General features: G+C 41.8%; 1 protein-coding gene across 1 annotated transcript in view; it reads right to left on the reverse strand.

The window, feature by feature from the left end:
- Positions 1–492: 492 nt before the first annotated feature.
- SLC22A2 (solute carrier family 22 member 2) overlaps positions 493–17,586 on the reverse strand; it is a 32,120-nt gene continuing 15,026 nt past the window's right edge. Inside the window, exons 5-11 of the mRNA XM_047735010.1 lie at positions 17,442–17,556; positions 15,828–15,934; positions 14,235–14,449; positions 13,270–13,378; positions 12,351–12,463; positions 7,891–7,990; positions 493–2,528 (exon numbers count right to left, since the gene is read on the reverse strand). Coding sequence (XP_047590966.1) covers positions 2,462–2,528; positions 7,891–7,990; positions 12,351–12,463; positions 13,270–13,378; positions 14,235–14,449; positions 15,828–15,934; positions 17,442–17,556 — 826 coding nt within the window. The 3' untranslated portion in view covers positions 493–2,461. The remainder of the gene's footprint in view (positions 2,529–7,890; positions 7,991–12,350; positions 12,464–13,269; positions 13,379–14,234; positions 14,450–15,827; positions 15,935–17,441; positions 17,557–17,586) is intronic.

Consider the following 17,586-nt stretch of genomic DNA (forward strand, 5'->3'; position numbering starts at 1 on the left):
GTGGTATCAGCCTTGCCTCTACAAAACTCAAGGTCTTGAAAGGCCATCAGAAGGACCTCCCAATTTCTCTGGCAATGCCTCAACTTGACGCTTGAAAGCCTAAAGTTTTTGCGTTCTGTTTTAAAATTTCTCCATTGGAGTCAGAAGCAATTGGCTCTATCCCAGAAATTCTGTGGCAACAGACTCCAGTGTGGTGATGAAATCCAGCAGTCCCTTGGCCTCCCAAAGTCTTGCTTTAAATAGGTTCTTCATTTCGGGCAGTCACAGCTTAAACTTAAGTAACTGTTTTGTGATTGAATGTCATAGATAGATACTGTCAGTATCTCACTTTTCCCTGGCAATTATGGCATCAATGTGTTCAATCCCAATCACATCATTTAACAAACTACAGATTTTCTTATTTGGATATCTATTTCCTGGGTGTGGTCCCAAATAGAATATTAATTTATGCTGAATCAACAAAACAGAAACCACTGTAGGTATTTCAGAGAGAGACAATTTGATACAGGAACTCATTTACAAAATTGTTGAGCAAAAGAGAGAAAGCTATGCTAGAGAGAGAAGAGGGTGTATACATAAGACTGGGAAACAGCAATTGCTTCTGGCTGGGGCCTGAGACCCTGTTCTTGCCTTGAAGTCAATGAGGCAATGATGTTCCTGCTGCTACTGCTGTTAAAACTGCCCCACTACCATCGAGCTGTGACCAGGAACCCACATTCCTTTGGTTCAGGTGGCCAGCAGCTGTTACTGCAGCTGCCCAAGACACCTTCATGATATGGAAGAAAGACTTCTCTTGCTCCTATCTTCCTATCTGGCCGATGCTACCCATTGGTAGAGCCTTATAAGAAGCCAGGTGGCAAAGAGCCAGGAATGTGTAGTTGTAACACCTAGCATTACAGAAGAGAATTTAGGACAAGTATGCGTTCTTTCTCAGGACAATACTGGGAGATGTGCTTCCTCAAAATGAGGGAGAAGACCAAGAATGAGGAAGACTTCTGACCTATGACACAGGGAATCCCACCCAAGAAAGAGGCACTGGGATTGCTCAGGAAGGTGGGGAAAGGAGAGCCCGGGACAACAGCTGGGCAGTAAGCCTTAATATCAGCCAGGCTACACTGGACCAGAAGGGCTGCAGGCTCCAAGTGTGTTTAGAAAGTGGGAGTGCTCCCTGGAAGAAAGAGACGTGTTTGAATGCACTGAGAGATCTATTGTTTTATCAGATAATTGGGGGGAAAGTGATGGTGCATATATAGAAAACAAGCAATAGAAACCGAGGCCCAAGAGAAATAAAATGCTGTGGAAGAGTAGAGGTGATCATTATATACTATGTGGCTCAGCTGTTAAAAATAATTACACAGTCATAACAATGTGAATGTCAACTTTTGATTGAATAAAAATGTGATAACACAGAGTTTGAAGAGAAGAGAGAAGTTGTATGCTGGGATGAGGAGAAAGCTGAAGAAAGCTAAACCTTTGTATTTTATAAAAAAAGGTAAATAGGTAATGTAATATTTAAACCTAAGAAGTCAAACACTGTCAATTTAAAGCTAGTTATTCAGCTATATAAAGATAAATCACAAGGGGAAAAAAATCCAGCTAAAATAGTTGAAAATTATTCCAGAGGCATTGATAGAAGAAGAATAGAGTAAGGAACTTCTGTTTTTCATTATAGGCTTTGAAGTATTTAGCGTCTAAAAGTTTTTATTTACTATATTATCTTGGTAAAATATTAATATAATTTTTAAAACCACAAATTTAGAGCAATTTTTATCGGAGTGAAACATTACTGTGTTGGTTTAATAAGCCAACTTCAATGCTGCTCTTTGTCAAACTCTTGTCAAGATTTTTTGTAAAAAGCACACATTTGTACTCATTCAGTCTAAATAGAGGAGATTTAGTGATTACTCAGGTTGCATTTCTGATTCTTTCACTTTAGGTTCCTTTAAAGTGTAACCCACATAATAATGAATGTATTTTAAAATTTTTCACACATGACACTGAAAGGCCAATTTAAAGTTCCTAATGTTCCAGACAACTTGATATTGTTTAACTGTATTATATGTTTAAGAAAACAGGGTCTCTATGTTTCCACTTAATTGTTTTTCAGATCTTTTCTATTTTGTTTTCCTGGCCCACAATTCCCCTATGTGTTTTGGTTTGATACCATTGTGGAGAAAGGAATAAAATAAAGAAATACAAAGATGAAAACAATTCCCAGCACCCCAATAGCACTGTCCTAGGAATGCTGGGAACAGAGTGAGCTGGTAGGGTTTGGTAGGATCTGGTCCTATGGGAAGATTTTAATACAGTAGGACAACAAACTCTATTTGGCTACAGACCTAAGTTAGTAGGGTTCAAAGGGGAGTGAGGTTGAGTTCCATGGGCTCTGTGGTGCTTGGAGAAACATCTGTTCTGGACTTGTATCATCACAGCAAGGCCATGGCAAGAGTGGTCTCTCTTCTTAGTTTAAGGGAATGTCTAGTTTCTTGACTTGGAGATAAATCATCTTTTCTTTATTTTTTCTTGGTCTGCAGTAATAAAAAACACGGAGAGGGGATAAAGAAATTGTGAGGAAGCTGAAAACCAAAATAAAGAGGTAAGAAATAAATGGAACAACAAATGGATATAAACTTTGTCTAGGCACAGTATTGCAGTGTTCTGAGTGGTGATTCCTAAAAAGAAAATAGACAGAGCTTGGTGAGTAACTTATGTGATGGGACAGTTCCAAAAATGCTCTTCTGGGAATGGGACTGGCCTATGTTCCTTACTTAAAGTGGTCACTTTTCTATGTAATAAAGGATGTGGATAAGGACTACATTTAATCTTATATCAGTTAAAAATGATGATTGCAAAATCTAGACACTGTTGTCATCAGTCTTTGCAAATACAATTTTAGAAATTATTCTTACCAATGCTTATTTACTTTCCAACAGTTGGGCAAGTGAAAAACCAAATTGCAAATTTTCTCAATCATCTTATCTTTATGAATACCAGGAAGTTGCAGATACTCATTATAGAAATGCTGTTTTCTTCATCCTGCTGTTCCCTGTCATGCCCTTTGGACATGCTCTGCCTGATAATAGTATTAAAATATGGAGTGGGTCTGCTCCCATGTTCCCCAGCTCCTCACAAAATTTTCCCCACCTGGGGGTGCTTAGTCCTGTCTCAGCTTCTGGGCCAGTCTGAGAGAGGGGGTATAGCAGAAGCCCACCCAAATCCTCTGGCAATGCTAGGGTTCTCTCAGGCTCCAGATATAGGGGCCCAAGGAAGTTGGTGGTGCTCCCAGGGTCTCTATGTCAACAACAGTAACAACAAAAGCAGCAGCAGCAACAACAGAAACAATAATTACAACAGGAAGACCAGCAACAACAGAAATAATGCCAGAAACAGGAATAGCAGCAGTAACAATAGTAACAACAGTGACAATAGCAGCAGCAATAGTAACAATGGCAACAACAGCAGCAACAATAGTAACCACAACAATAGGAAAAATAAGAGTAACAATAGTAATAATAATAACAGGAACCACACCAGCAACAATAGTGACAACAGGAACCATAGCAGCAGCAGCAACAGTAACAACAGCAGCAGCAACAACATCAATGGTAACAATAGCAACAGCAACAGCAACAATAGGAACAATGACAGCAGCAATAATAGTAACAACAGGAAAAATAGCAATGATAGTAACAACAGCAACAACAGGAATAATAGGAACAACAACAGCAGCAACAACACCAGCAGCAATAATAGTAACAACAGCAGCAACAACGGCAATAATAGCAACAACAGGAACAGCAGCAACAATAACAACAACAGCAACACCACCAGCAGCAACAGTAACAACAACAGCAACTCCACCAGCAGCAACGGTAACAAGAGCAACAACAGCAGCAGTCATAATAACAACAGTAAAAACAGCAGCCATAGTAACAACACCAACAACAGCAACAGCAGCAGTCATAGCAACAACAGCAACAATAGCAGCAACAACAGCAACAATAGCAGCAGCAACCATAGTAACCACAACAACAACAACAGGAACAGCAGCAGCAGCAACAGTAACAATAATAGCAAAAACAGCAACAATAGCAACAGCAACAATAGTAACCATAGCAACAGCAGCAGGAGCAATGACTGTAACCACAGCAACAACAAGAGCAGCAGCAGCAGCAACAATGGTAACCATAGCAACAACTATAGCAGCAACAATAGTAACAAGAACAATAAAAACAGGAATGATGGCATCAATAATAGTAATAACAGGAACCATGGCAGCAACAATAGTGACAACAATAGGAACCACAGCAGCAGCAACAGTAACAATAGCAACAAAAACAGCAACAATAGGAACAAAGACAGTAACAACAACAGTAAACAGAGCAACAACAGCAGCAATAACAGTAACAACAGGAACAACAGCAATAACAGGAACAACAGTAATGATAGTAACAACAATAACAACAACAGGAATAATGGCAGCAGTAATAGTAATAACAGGAACCATGGCAGAAATAATAGTAACCATAGCAACAACAGCAGCAACAACACCAGCAGCGGCAACAATAGTAACAACAGCAGCAACAACAGTAACAACAGCAGCAACAGTAGCCATATTAACAATAGCAACAACAGCAGTCATAGTAACAACAGCAACAAAAGCAACAATAGCAGCAGCAACAGTCATAGTAACAGTAACAACAGCAGCAGTCATAACAACAACAATAGCAGCAACAACAGCGACAAGAGCAGCAGCAATGGGAACAATGGCAGCAACAACCATAGTAACCACAGCAACAACAGGAATAGCAACAGTAAGAACAGCAGCAGCAACAGTAACAATAATAACAACAACAGCAACAATAGCAACAGCAACAATAGTAACAACCATAGCAGCAACAATAGTAATAAGAACAACAACAATAGGAACAATGGCATCAATAATAGTAATAACAGGAACAACAGCAATGACAGCAGCAACAACAGGAACAATAGCAGCAGTAGTAGCAACAATAGTAACAACAGCAACAATAGCAGCAGCAACAACAGGAACAGCAACAATAGCAGCAGCAACAGTAACACTAATAGCAACAACAGCAGCAGTCATAATAACAACAGCAACAACAGCAACACAAATCTTCATAAAAGTATCTGTAGATCACAGAGAAGATCTACACATAAAAGTATCTGTAGATCACACCAAGAGAAGGCATATAAACCAATAGCAGGAATAATCTTGGTGACATCTACCAAACCGGATGAACCAGCCTGATGGGAAACTTCTTACAAGTAGATGTGTCTGTGTCTCTCACCGAGCCATGCTTCCCTATCTCAAAACCATTCAGAATATGTTTTAAACTTTGATTTCCACTCAGTCATCTAGGGACAAAATCACCTGTTTTATAAAGCAGCTGTGGAAACTTCCGTGAATAATAGAATGGCTATTGGACATTTCCAAAGAGCCAGGCACTTTCCATGCATGTATCTCATTACAAAAATCCAATGAGTAGAAACTGTTGTCCCCATTTACAGATGAAGAAATCAAGGCTTGGAAGAGTTAAGACCACGTGATGGGAAATGTCAGGACCTGGCCTAACAGATTACAGCCCAGGCTCCTCCTCACAACACATTACTGCCTTCCCAGCTTGGAGCTGCTGCACAAGCCTGGAGAGCCCACGATTAGAGATGTTGTGGAAGGAGCTCAGCATTTAGTCCACAGCTATATGGGAAGCACCTGGTCTGTGCTGAGTCCTAGGGATACAACAGTAAATGCGGTACAGTCTGTGTCCAAAGGGAGGCTCATGTGCATGGGAAGGTTCACTGAGATAGAGATATGGGGGACTGGGGGACAGTTGGTCTAGATCAAGGATCTCAAGCTCAAATGTCTGCATACACCAGGCAGAAATAATAAATGTGCTAGGCACGAGATAGCGGGGAATGTGGCTCTGTGCCTCCTCCAACAGGCATGCCCTTCCAAGCCTCCAGCCAACCCTGCAGCTCCTGCAAACTACCAGCAAGAGGAAATGCCTGCTCTGGATTACCAAATCCCTGGAATTTTTTTTCTTTAACAGATCCTGGAAATCCAGCTTATGTGGAATTTCCCACTTTAAAAATACCATGTGTGTCAAGCAAAGCCCTTGAGGCCCTGATGTCTTGTGGGTCACCAGTGTGTGACCTCTGGCTGAGCTCAAAGGCCTTTTGTAATGTTGAGCTCCAAGTTCTAGGAAAAGCCTTAGACCACAGCTATTCTTTGCAGCCCCATCTGCATGGGCGCCGAGTGTGTTAAATGGGAACATTGTGTAGAACGGATAAAATTCAGTTCAGTTCATGGTCCCAGCAAGCCAGAACTGGAATACAATTAAAATGAGTAAAAACATCTAAGCATACTGCATGAAGAAATTGTGGGCAGTGTGTCCTATGTTTTTCTTCATTAGACATTCTTAAGTTTAATTTTTGAATAGGTTCCCATGGTCCAAAATTCAGAAAGTAGAAAAAGGTATGCACTGGAAATCCCTCCCACCTGTGTTCTACAGCCACTGAACCCACAGACAGCCAACATTCTGGTTCTGGCATATTATTCCAAAGACACAGGTAAAGATACAGGTAAATATATATATTTATCAAGTAGTTGCCATACGCAGCATGGAGGCCAATGTGAGGCTTGAACTCAGGACCCCAAGATCAAGATCTAAACTGAGATCAAGTCGGATGCTTAACGGACTGAGCCACCCAGGTGTCCCCCTTTTTTAAACTAGCAATGTATCTTAGGGGACTTTCCTTATCAGTGTGTATAAAGCTGCCTTCTTCTTTTAATGGCTGTATAGTATTTTACTGACATAATTTATTTAACTGGACCATAATTTATATAACTGGACTCCTAATCAATGTGCATTTAGGTTGTTTCCAATCTTTTGTTACATAAAAAAATTGTCTTAAATAGTAATCTTGTACATATGTCATTTTGTACATGTAAATTCCTGGAAGTATGGAATTGCTCGGTAAAAAGGAACACACAGGGACACCTGGGTGGCTCAGTCGATTAAGCATCTGCCTTTGGTTCAGGTCATGATCCTGGGGTCCTGGGATCAAGCCTTGCATCAGGCTCCCTGCTCAGTAGGGGGTCTGCTTCTCCCTCTCCCTCTGCAGCTCTCTCTGCTTGTGCTCTTTCTCTCTCTCTCTCTCAAATAAATAAAAATCTTAAAATAATAAATACACATTTTTTATATTTTTGTCATATTGCCATCATAGAGATTTCAACTGTGTATTTCCACAGGCAACGTAGGACACTGTTTCCTTACATTCTTCCCCAAAACAATGTTACCAAGTGGTTTGGTCTTCAACAATCTAAGTTGTGAGGAGTGGTGTTCATTCATATTTCTCTTGTTATGTAGGAAGTGAGCATATTTTCATATCTTTAAGAGCTGCTTTTATTTTCCTTTCACTGAATTATATGTTCAAATCCTTAACCCATTTTTTCTTCTGTGTGGTTCTCTTATGGATTTGTTAGAGCTCCTTATATAGTAAGAAAATTAGTCCCTTATAGAGGAGTAAATATTTTCTCCACATTTGTTGTTATTATTTTTTTTTAGCTTCTGTTAGTTTTTCAATGCAGAATTCTTTGTTTTTATAAAAGCAAACTTATAGATCTTTAAAAAAATTAGTCCTGGATTTTTTTTTTTCTGTACTTACAGAGACCTTCCTCACTATGAAAGCACGAGTATTTTTCTATGGTATGTTCATTATTTTACTGTTTCTTTGTGTTTTCCAGTCTTTGATCTCATGTGACTTGATCTCAATGGATGGTATGAGGTATAAATTCAACCTCAGATTTTTTTTCCAACTGGCTACAGAGTTGGCCCAGATGTGTATGGAGAAATTTGAGCTCCCTACCTCTGCATGTTTTCAGCTTCGTCAATAGTCTCAGGCAAAGCCTTCCCTTTGGTCTCTGGGAGCAGCAACACCAGTCCCCCAGCAACCAAGCCAATCACCGCTGGAAGCCAAACAAATGCAAATCACATTAAGAACTAAAACATGCAGGCTTTATAATAGGAACTTCTTAAAAAAATTTTGCGTGTGTGATTTCTATACTTACATATTTCTCTTTTATCTCTGACTGTCCTATAAATATTTTGCTGATTCTAAACTCCGTTGGATTATAATTCCTTATAGGGAGATGGAATACTCAACATTTTGAGTCAAGTTTATTCTAGGCTAGAGAACATTGCCATAATATTAAGATACATTGGAGTTAGAAAATAACTCAGAAAAAAAAATCAACTCTAAGGAAAGGAAGAACATAACCCTGCCAATATAAAGCACTTAGTAATGAGAATTAGTCAGAAACTTGGAGCACGACGAGAACCCAGAAGTCGTGAATCACATATCACATGGCTTTTAAAAAGCATAGCCAGGCCTATACTTTCAGTTCTGATTCGGGTGTTCGAGAAATTCCTTTTGTTCCTTTTTCCTTTGTCAGCAGCTGTAATGTTTTTGCACATGCTGGGGAGTCATAGTAAACATTCGAGTGTTTATGTGTCTTTAAATTCCCATTAACGTTTTGGGATTTTAAGGTTATGTTTTATGTTTTGTGGTAACAGAATGCAGGAAGTAGATGTGGAGTTTTCACTGGTTTTGGAGTTCCAAAAAAAATGCACACTGGCCTCTGTTTTTACATCTTTACAGAATGACAGGAATCGAAGCCACGGAGAAAGGTTTAGGACTCTGGCGGAGCTCTGAGTGTCTGGCATCCAGTGCTGAGCCCACACTCACTGGTCTCAGAGCCCTGGGAAATTTGGCACCAGGCTTGTGGCCATAAAGTGGGTTGATACTCCCACCTCACATGCTTGTACTGAGACTGAAATGCACTCCTGCTTGTTCCATGGCTGACCTTGTCAGAGAGTTATGAATGAAGTAGCCACCTTCAGAGTTTCTCCAAACATGTAAAGATTCACTTGGTTGTAACTTGTGAAAATTTTACACGTATTTGCTGGCTTTGATTCTCTGCAGTGAGTGAATTAGGAAGAGAATATATAATAGATTAATCAAATGATCATCTCTTTAGCTTTTTATATTTGCAAAGATAAGCCTCATTAACTAGGGTATTTCTTTTTTTAAAAATTAATTTAATTTTATTTTTTCAGTGTTCCAAGATTCATTGTTTATGTACTATACCAGTGCTCCATGCCATATGTGCCCTCCTTAATACCCACCACCAGGTTCGCTCCCACCTCCCTCCCCTCCAAAACCCTCAGTTTGTTTCTCAGAGTCCACAGTCTCTTATGGTTTGTCTCCCCCTCCAATTTCCCCCAACTCACTTCTCTCCTTCTCCTAGTGTTCCCCATGTTATTCCTAATGCTCTACAAGTAAGTGAAACCATATGATAATTGACTCTCTCTGCTTGACTTATTTCACTCAGCAGAATCTCCTCCAGTCCCATCCATGTGATACAAAAGTTGGGTATTCATTCTTTCTGATGGAGGCATAATACTCCATTGTATATATGGACCATATCTTCTTTATCTATTCACCTGCTGAAGGGCATCTTGACTCTTCCCACAGTTTGGCGATTGTGGTCATTGCTGCTATAGACATTCTTATCACTCTATCTGTATCTTTGGGGTAAATACCCATTAGTGCAATTGCAGGGTCATAGGGTAGCTCTATTTTTATTTTTTTGAGGAATCTCCACACCGTTTTCCAAAGTGGCTGCACCAACTTGCATTCCCACCAACAGTGTAAGAGGGTTCCCGTTTCTCCACATCCTCTCCAACACTGTTGTTTACTGTCCTGTTAATTTTGGCTATTCTAACTGGTATAAGGTGGTATCTCAGTGTAGTTTTGATTTGAATATCCTTGATGGCTAATGATGATAAACATTTTTTCATATGTCTGTTAGCCATTTGTATGTCTTTTCTGGAGAAGTGTCTGTTTGTGTCTTCTGCTCATTTTTTGATGTGATTATCTGTTTTTTGAGTTTGAGGAGTTTTTTTTATAGATCTTGGATATCAGCCATTTGTCTGTACTGTCACTTGCGAATATCTTCTCCCATTCCATGGGTTGCCTCTTTGTTTTGTTGACTGTTTCCTTTGCTGTGCAGAAGCTTTTGATCTTGATGAAGTCCCAAAAGTTCATTCTTGCTTTTGTTTCCTTTGCCTTTGGAGACATATCTTGAAAGAAGGTGCTGTGGCTGATGTCGAAGAGGTTACTGCCTATGTTCTCCTCCAGGATTTTGATAGATTCCTCCCTCACATTGAGGTCTTTCATTCATTTTGAGTTTATCTTTGTGTATGGTGTGAGAGAATGGTTGAGTTTTATTCTTCTATACATAGCTGTCCGATTTTCCCAGCACCATTTATTGAAGAGACTGTCTTTTTTCCATTGGATATTTTTTCTTGCTTTGTTGAAGATTATTTGACCATAGAGTTGCAGTCCATACCTGGGCTCTCTACTCTGTTCCACTGGTCTATGTGCCTGTTTTTGTGCCAGTACCATGCTGTCTTGGTGATCACAGCTTTGTAGTAAAGCTTGAAATCAGGCAACATGATGCTCCCAGCTTTGTTTTTCTTATCAACATTTTTCCCAGTGCTCTTTCAACTGTTCATTTCTTGATTTTCAGGCTCTAGATAATTGCTTCTGGTTATTTCAAGACCACAGTCAGTATGCCATTATTGTATGCCAAAGAATGGAAAAGGAGTAAACATGGAAAAGTATTTGTCTTGTTTCTTGCCAGCTGCTCAGATTGGTGAGAAAAGAAGACAGAACTACAAGCATTGATAAAAGTGAAAGTCGACTTTGAGTTTATTTGAAAGGGTGAAATAGAGTTAAAATCCTTGACCTTTTCCAGGGGAAGGTGAATGCCAAGGGAGGTTCCACAGAGGCTCATCTAGGTCTGGACTTGGCATTGCATTGTTAAATGGTCCTTGGAGAAACATGAAGTCTGTTCTCCACAAATATTTCACTGACCTGTAGGTCACTCACTGCTCACCTAAGGGAGTGGCCAAGATTGAGGCGCTTCCACCTTCCTCCTTGGAAGGAAGGCATCCAGAAAGTGTTGTGGTATTTTTCCAAGATGGAAAGAAGGCTCTGCACAGGTCCGTCAGCCAGTGTTGGGAGAGGAAGGTGGCCAGGGTCATGCTTATGCCAGGATAAAGAGCTTGTGTTCTGTCAACTTTGGCCATTTTACTGTTACTAAGTCGCAGCCGAGAGGAATTCACTGGGTCTGTTTTGAGGGTGAGTTTTATCAGCAGTGTGGAACATTTATTTGCTTTCACAACTACAGCAGTGGAAAATTTCTCCCTCACACATCCCTTGAGAAGAGGAATGAGCAGAGGTACTTGTGTGTGACCAATGCGTGGCATTAGGAGAAAAGCCATCTGGAAGTGCCCCCAGTGTGCAGAGCGTCTTGTCTTCCCTCCCCCCAAATTAAGTGAGGGTTGAGGAAAACTGTTCATGTCTGTTTAGACCCACTCCTAGTGGGTCTAAAAGAAGGCTGAGCTGGGTGTGTTGAGGCCTTCTGGCTAGCTCAAGGAGGTGAATGCTGTGTGCATGACTCTGGACACCCCTTTGTACCCCTCTGTGTGGCATACAGGGAAGATCTGTCCCATTGTCCACAGCTATGGGGAAAAGAATGGACATGAACAAATAGGAGTGTCCATGATTCCCAGACACTTTTCACAGTCTGTAGATGTCATGTTCAACATTGGCCTCTGCATATTAATTGCTGATAGTTAGGTTTGTCCCTATCACCGTCCATGCTGCAGGCTGGACAGTGAGGGGAGAGGGAGGACTCCACACTGGTACATTCCTTCAGGGTTGGAGGAAAGGGCTGTGCCAATCCTCCTTAAATCTAATTGCCCAAGGGATTTGGGGAAGGGGCACCCAACACCAACAGAGGTGTGCAGTGATGCTGATGCATTTCCTTAATTGTGGTCTTTCAAAACCCCCTGGGTTTTAACCACTTTTTGTTGAAGTAATGAAGTGAAAAGTTTTGTATTTTCCCATGTTTGGCCATAAAGGAGGCAGAAAAAGTGAGCTCTGTGACAAAGAGACAGAAGCAGTGGTGGAAATCGGTGCGGAGAGAGTTAAGGGTGTTCTTCAGGCAAACAGCTTTCCACCTCACTCCTTCTTGAACTTTGTATCACTGAGGCTGGGAGTCCTAGTGGTTCCCATACTTGAGTCTTAGTAGGCACCAATAGTATTACCTATGCTATTACTAACACTGAGAGAAGTACTAATTATTATAACTGGCATTCAGTAGTTGTCAGGAGGCGTGATACCTATTTTGAGATGGAACAATGGAGGTCCCTAGAAAAATAGGTTTTCATTTAAAGATATGTCTGAGGATTTCTCACCAAAAACCACCAGCGGGAGCTCATGCCAGACATCAGTGAGCCGGTAGACCAGGAACGGTGTGACGATGCCACCGATGTCACACATGGAGGAACAGACAAGGACACCCAGATTCCTGAAATACGGGGAGCTGATTTAATTTCCAGCTTCCACCATAGAGTACTTATTCCCACCCCACCCCCAAATAAATCCTCCCCAAATCGCTAAAGTGTCTGTGAACTGAAAAAATGGTGTTCACCTTGTTTTCAACACACATAAATGGTGCATGATTCATAATTCCACTCATATTCTGTTGTACTTGTTTTATATTAGCCTTTTTTGAAGATTTTTAATGGGGGGAGCATTTTTCACTTTTTACTTTGGTCATCTGTCTTCCCTGCACTGTTCTTTGGTCCTGTTCATACTGTTTTATTTCTTTTCTTTTTTTCAAAAAAAATATTTATTTGAGAAAGAGTGAGTTAGAGAGACAGAATGAGCTGGAGAGAGTGAGGGCCCAAGGGAGAGGGAGAAGCAAACCCCCTGCTGAGCAGGGAACAGGATATGGGGCTCGATCCCAGGACCCTGGGATCATGACCTGAGGCAAAGGCAGACACTTAACCTACTGTGTCACCCAGGCGCCCCTTGTTTGTGCTGTTTCTGATCACTATTGCCCATGGCCATTTGGTAATCCCTCTCTTGAAACCAGTATCTTCTGTTCTCACTTCACAGTGACTGTATTTGACCCTACCCTGTAACTGTGAGATGTGGTCTGGCTGCTGCCTTTAAATGTTCTTACCCTCTCTCGCCCTGTGGTTTTGTTTGGTTTTTGGTTTTTCTTGCCCTGTGTTTTGAAAAGGAAGGTGTCATCTGCTGGCACTCGTAGTTCTAGCCCATAAGCCAACACCCCACCCATCTTCTTCATGTTGAGGAAAATGTGCTCACCTGATGAACGTGGGGTAAAGCTCTGCGTTGACCAGGCAAACCATTTCGAAGGCCATTGTAATCCCCATTCTACCTAAACACGCAACTATAACTCTTAGCCAATGGAGACCTGAAGGGCAAAAATGCACCAATTACACACACTGTACACAATCCCTGGTCTGCAAACAGTACTCCAGATGGGAGAGTCCACATTCCAGAATGGGATGAGAATGCAATATTCTTCTTCTCTAAACTCAAGACTTTTGAGCAAAATTTCCCATCTCTGTTAGTTGTAACCTTGGACAAGATTCTAACACTCCCTTTAGACCTCAGTCATTAATGACAACTGGATTATACCAGTTTACAAAGCTGGGCCAACTCTAATTTATACAGGCCATCCCCCCAAAACAGCAAAATGGGGGCATATTTTAAATAAATGCTAATAACTACAGTGTTGAAAGAAAGCTCCACGTTGCCAATAGGATTCTGTTGTATAAGTTTTTGCTTCTCCTAATTGAGAAAGCATTTGAAAAGGGAAGAAAGGAACTGAATAATTGTGCATTGGTTACATTTCCCTAAACTTTCTTATTTGTTCTGCAGGATGGTGCAGGGAGCTCAAGGGGAGTTACCTAAATAGTATCTGGGAAATGTGGGTATAAGACTTTAAGCCTGGGCCTGCTCTACCCCAAAGCCTATGCTCTCTGTTCTGGGCCAGATCAATGGCCTACGGCATGTGTCCTCTTAGTCTCTTGTTATAGCACATTAAAGAACAATAGTGATTATATTACGGTAGGTAACTGTTAGGTACAATTGTTCTTAAAGACAGGGTGACCATCTGAGTTTGCTCAGGAAGGTCCCAGATACTGTGTTCATTCTTTCCAAATTGACTTGGATGATAAATTACATCATCTTACTATCAGAAGGTTGTGACATCCCCTCTTCTTGGGGCCTTGGAAGACAAGACGCTAGCGTGGCTTGACACTTACCATTAGGGATGAAAACCGAGGCGAGACAGGCTGCCCCAGCCACCATATTTGATGCAGCCCATGGAGACCGACGACCTATACGATCTATGGTGAGGATGATGATGAGGGCGGCTGGGAATTCCACCAAGGCAGAGTAGAAGAAGTCCAAGTAGATATTGCTCCCTGCAAGGCCCATGTGCATGATGAGGCCTTGGTAGAGAACAGAGCTTGTGAACCTGAGCAAAGAGGAGAAGCTCAGGTCAAGCCAAGCTCCAGAAGCAAGTCATCAAAAAGGAGAAGCTTCTGGAAAAAGAAGAGTTGATCGTGGATCACCTTTCTGTGTCATCTTCTTATTGCTCTTCCCTTCATTCTACTGCTTTTACATGATCTGGCCCACCACAGTGGCTGACTGGGTCCCCAGAACTGGGACAGGAGAAGCAATTAGGATAACACTACCTGGCCAAATTGAAAAGTAGGAAGACATGTCTTTCTAAAGTGACTTAGTTGGTAAAACTGTCTCAGGTTATTAGTGGTTGTTAAATCTTTCTTTCTTTGTGGTCTTCTAATGGAATTGGGATCAAAGGGATGGACTACTTAATTCGAATATTAGGAAGTTAGAGACCCAAACAGGGTACCAAATCCCCAAATGGGTACAACTTCCCTTCTTGCTGATTTCTCCTCTAACACAATACATAGCATTTTGATGGTGTTTTTTGGTTGTGTTTTGTTGACTGGAAGTGTTCATTATCTATAATGACAAATAAGAGGATGCTGGGCAAGAGTCACAACTATTCAGAAAAGGAAAGAAGGGTACGAAGCCAAATTTCCTGGCTGTATTTTAAAAGTAGTATTGATAAGGTTGCTAAATGACTTCCTAAGGAGACTTGCTTCTGTCTATGGTTCCAAATCTTCTTGTGGCCAGCATGAGTCCTGGGACACACTAAAAGGAAAGCGAGTTGCACTGAAGAAGGCTTGGTGCTGAGTGAACGGCTCACAGCTCTAGGAACAGCCTGCAGATAGCAGAAATGATCATGCATCACCACTGGACTGTAGAGCTCGTGGATTATTCCTTGTGGTTTTTTCTCCTTTGTAAGTTTACTTCTTTCTCCAATAGACAAGAAAGGGAAAAGACCCTTTCCTTGCTAGCCCTGTGCAATAAGGAGAGATCTATACTCATTATAGGTATAGAACCAGTAGTTCTCAGGTTGGGCTCTATATCAGACTCCCCTGGAGAATGTCAAAATATTGGTGCCTAGACCCTTCCCTTGACCAATTCAATCAGTATTTTCTGGGGCCAGGGTGGAGGTTCTGGCATTGGTATTTTATAATCTCGCAGGAGATTCTAAGGCAATGCCAAAGTTGAGAACATACTTATCTATGCTTTGAGACTGTAAGCTGATTTCAAACACCTATCTCAAAAAGTGGTATCAGAAAACGTGGCTATAAATGAGATCCCTTGCGTCCACTGTCCATATTTGTACTGGATCTAGGCTGTGTGACAGTGCTCTCTTTGTTCCTCCCCTAATGTGGATGACAGGGATTTAAAATAAAAAAAAGAAAGAAAGAAAGAAAGAAAGTAAGTAGAGGGATTTTAAAGTAAAAAATTTTCCTTACCAGTTGTACATCAAGATCAAAGTATGTTTCCTTATCTGAGGGGTTCTGACCAAGTCAAGAAATGAAGGATTCAGCTTCTCGTCAACTTCCTCATCAGGTCTGAGGCTCTAGGATAAAAACAGCAGGAACAGCTTTGTGTGGTCAAAGACGGTGTCCCTGAGTAAGACAAGGAATCACGACAGTACCTGCCTGACACCTGCTGAGGGTTTCTAATGAGCCTTTCACACTTACTAGCTCATTTAACCTTGGCTATCCTGGAAGTTCATTTCCATCTTTTTTACCCCCTTCCAGAGAAGGGGAAGCTAGGCTAGGGGGAGTTAGGTCACTCATGCGCGTATGTCCAGCGGCACTGGTCAAGCACAAGGGGGCAGAACGAAGCCCAGCTCAGGGGTCCTGAGGGCTGATGGCACCGGGCATGCTCTTTGTCGGACCAGGAGGCTCTGCTCTGGGACCTTGGCACTCAAAGCAGCTCTGTATCACCTAGAGCTTGTTAGAATGAAAGACCTGGGGCACCTGTCCAGACAGGCTGAACCACTCTGCATTTCTGCAAGATCCCCAGGGGCATCCTGTGCACAGATATTAATTAAAGTTTGAGAAGCCCTGTGCTGTAAGAAAACAGTAGGTGGTGGAGTTGAGATTCAATCTCCAGGGTTTGGGAAGGAAACCTTTGCGAAAACCACTCTTTCCTACAGCAACATGGGTGTGTGTGTGTGGGGGGGGCGCTCTGCAAGCCTGAGGAGCGAGGGCAAGAACGTTCAGCAGACTCACGACGCTCACGTGAATGAACTCTGCATGTTGGCCAGACAGTGATTCACACGTGCTTTAGTCCCTGACAGATTTCTGAAAGGATCTAAAACTTAAGAATGAGGGCTATGTTGGTCATCCAGGGTAAAGAGGATCTGCCCAACCACCCAGAAACTGAAGAGGAAGTTTAAAAAAGGCGGGGGGGGGGGGCTTCAACTCCCCAAATGCTCACTCTACAGTCATGAAAATCATAAATGCTTACAGGTAACCTATCTTAGCTCCTGGCACAGAGACGATTACTCTTACTTTGATGGGGTTTTCTAATCAGCTTGATTTTCACTTTCCCAGCCCCTGTTGGATCAAAAGGCTTCAGCTAAAGACGATGAGGTCTTCCAAAGGCAAAACCACGAAACGTGGAGAAAATGGATGGACATCCCCGTGATATGTTTTATTTCAGAAGGCAGGAGACTGCACAGAACATTCTGGGGCAAGTTTCTATCAAAAATATTTAAAATTCCAAGAAATGATTTCTGTCTGAAGACTCTTCCTCCTGGAAAAAGCCCCCTCCCTGAGCATGCCAATGAGCACCCGAGGAAGGAAGACATGGGGTACCTGGTACCAGTGACCCCACAGCCTTGGGCTGCACACAGTAGAAGCTTCTCATTTGCCTTTAAGTGATTTTTGGTTTCCTTTTAGTTTTATGTTTTTGATTGATTTAGAATTTTTGACCAGGAACCATGAAGCCTAGTACAACAGAACTACCCTGTTGCATATGGTGAGCCCCTTCTGTGACTCCCCACTGAGAATGCATGGCTTTCTCAGACCCTCCTGTCACTGTTCCTTGATCTGAGAGTTCAGCTGCTTGCTCACCTGAAGGGAGGCAGGCAGAGGTTTTCCATTTTTCTTTGCGATGTACTTCATGACCCTCATGGCTTTAGCACTTTTGTTCTGGGCGATCAGCCACCTTGGAGACTCAGGGATGCACCTAAGGTTTAGCACAAGTGTTATCAGTGCT

Source organism: Lutra lutra, chromosome 6 (assembly GCF_902655055.1).
Source record: "Lutra lutra chromosome 6, mLutLut1.2, whole genome shotgun sequence".
In the NCBI taxonomy this organism is placed as follows: domain Eukaryota; kingdom Metazoa; phylum Chordata; class Mammalia; order Carnivora; family Mustelidae; genus Lutra; species Lutra lutra.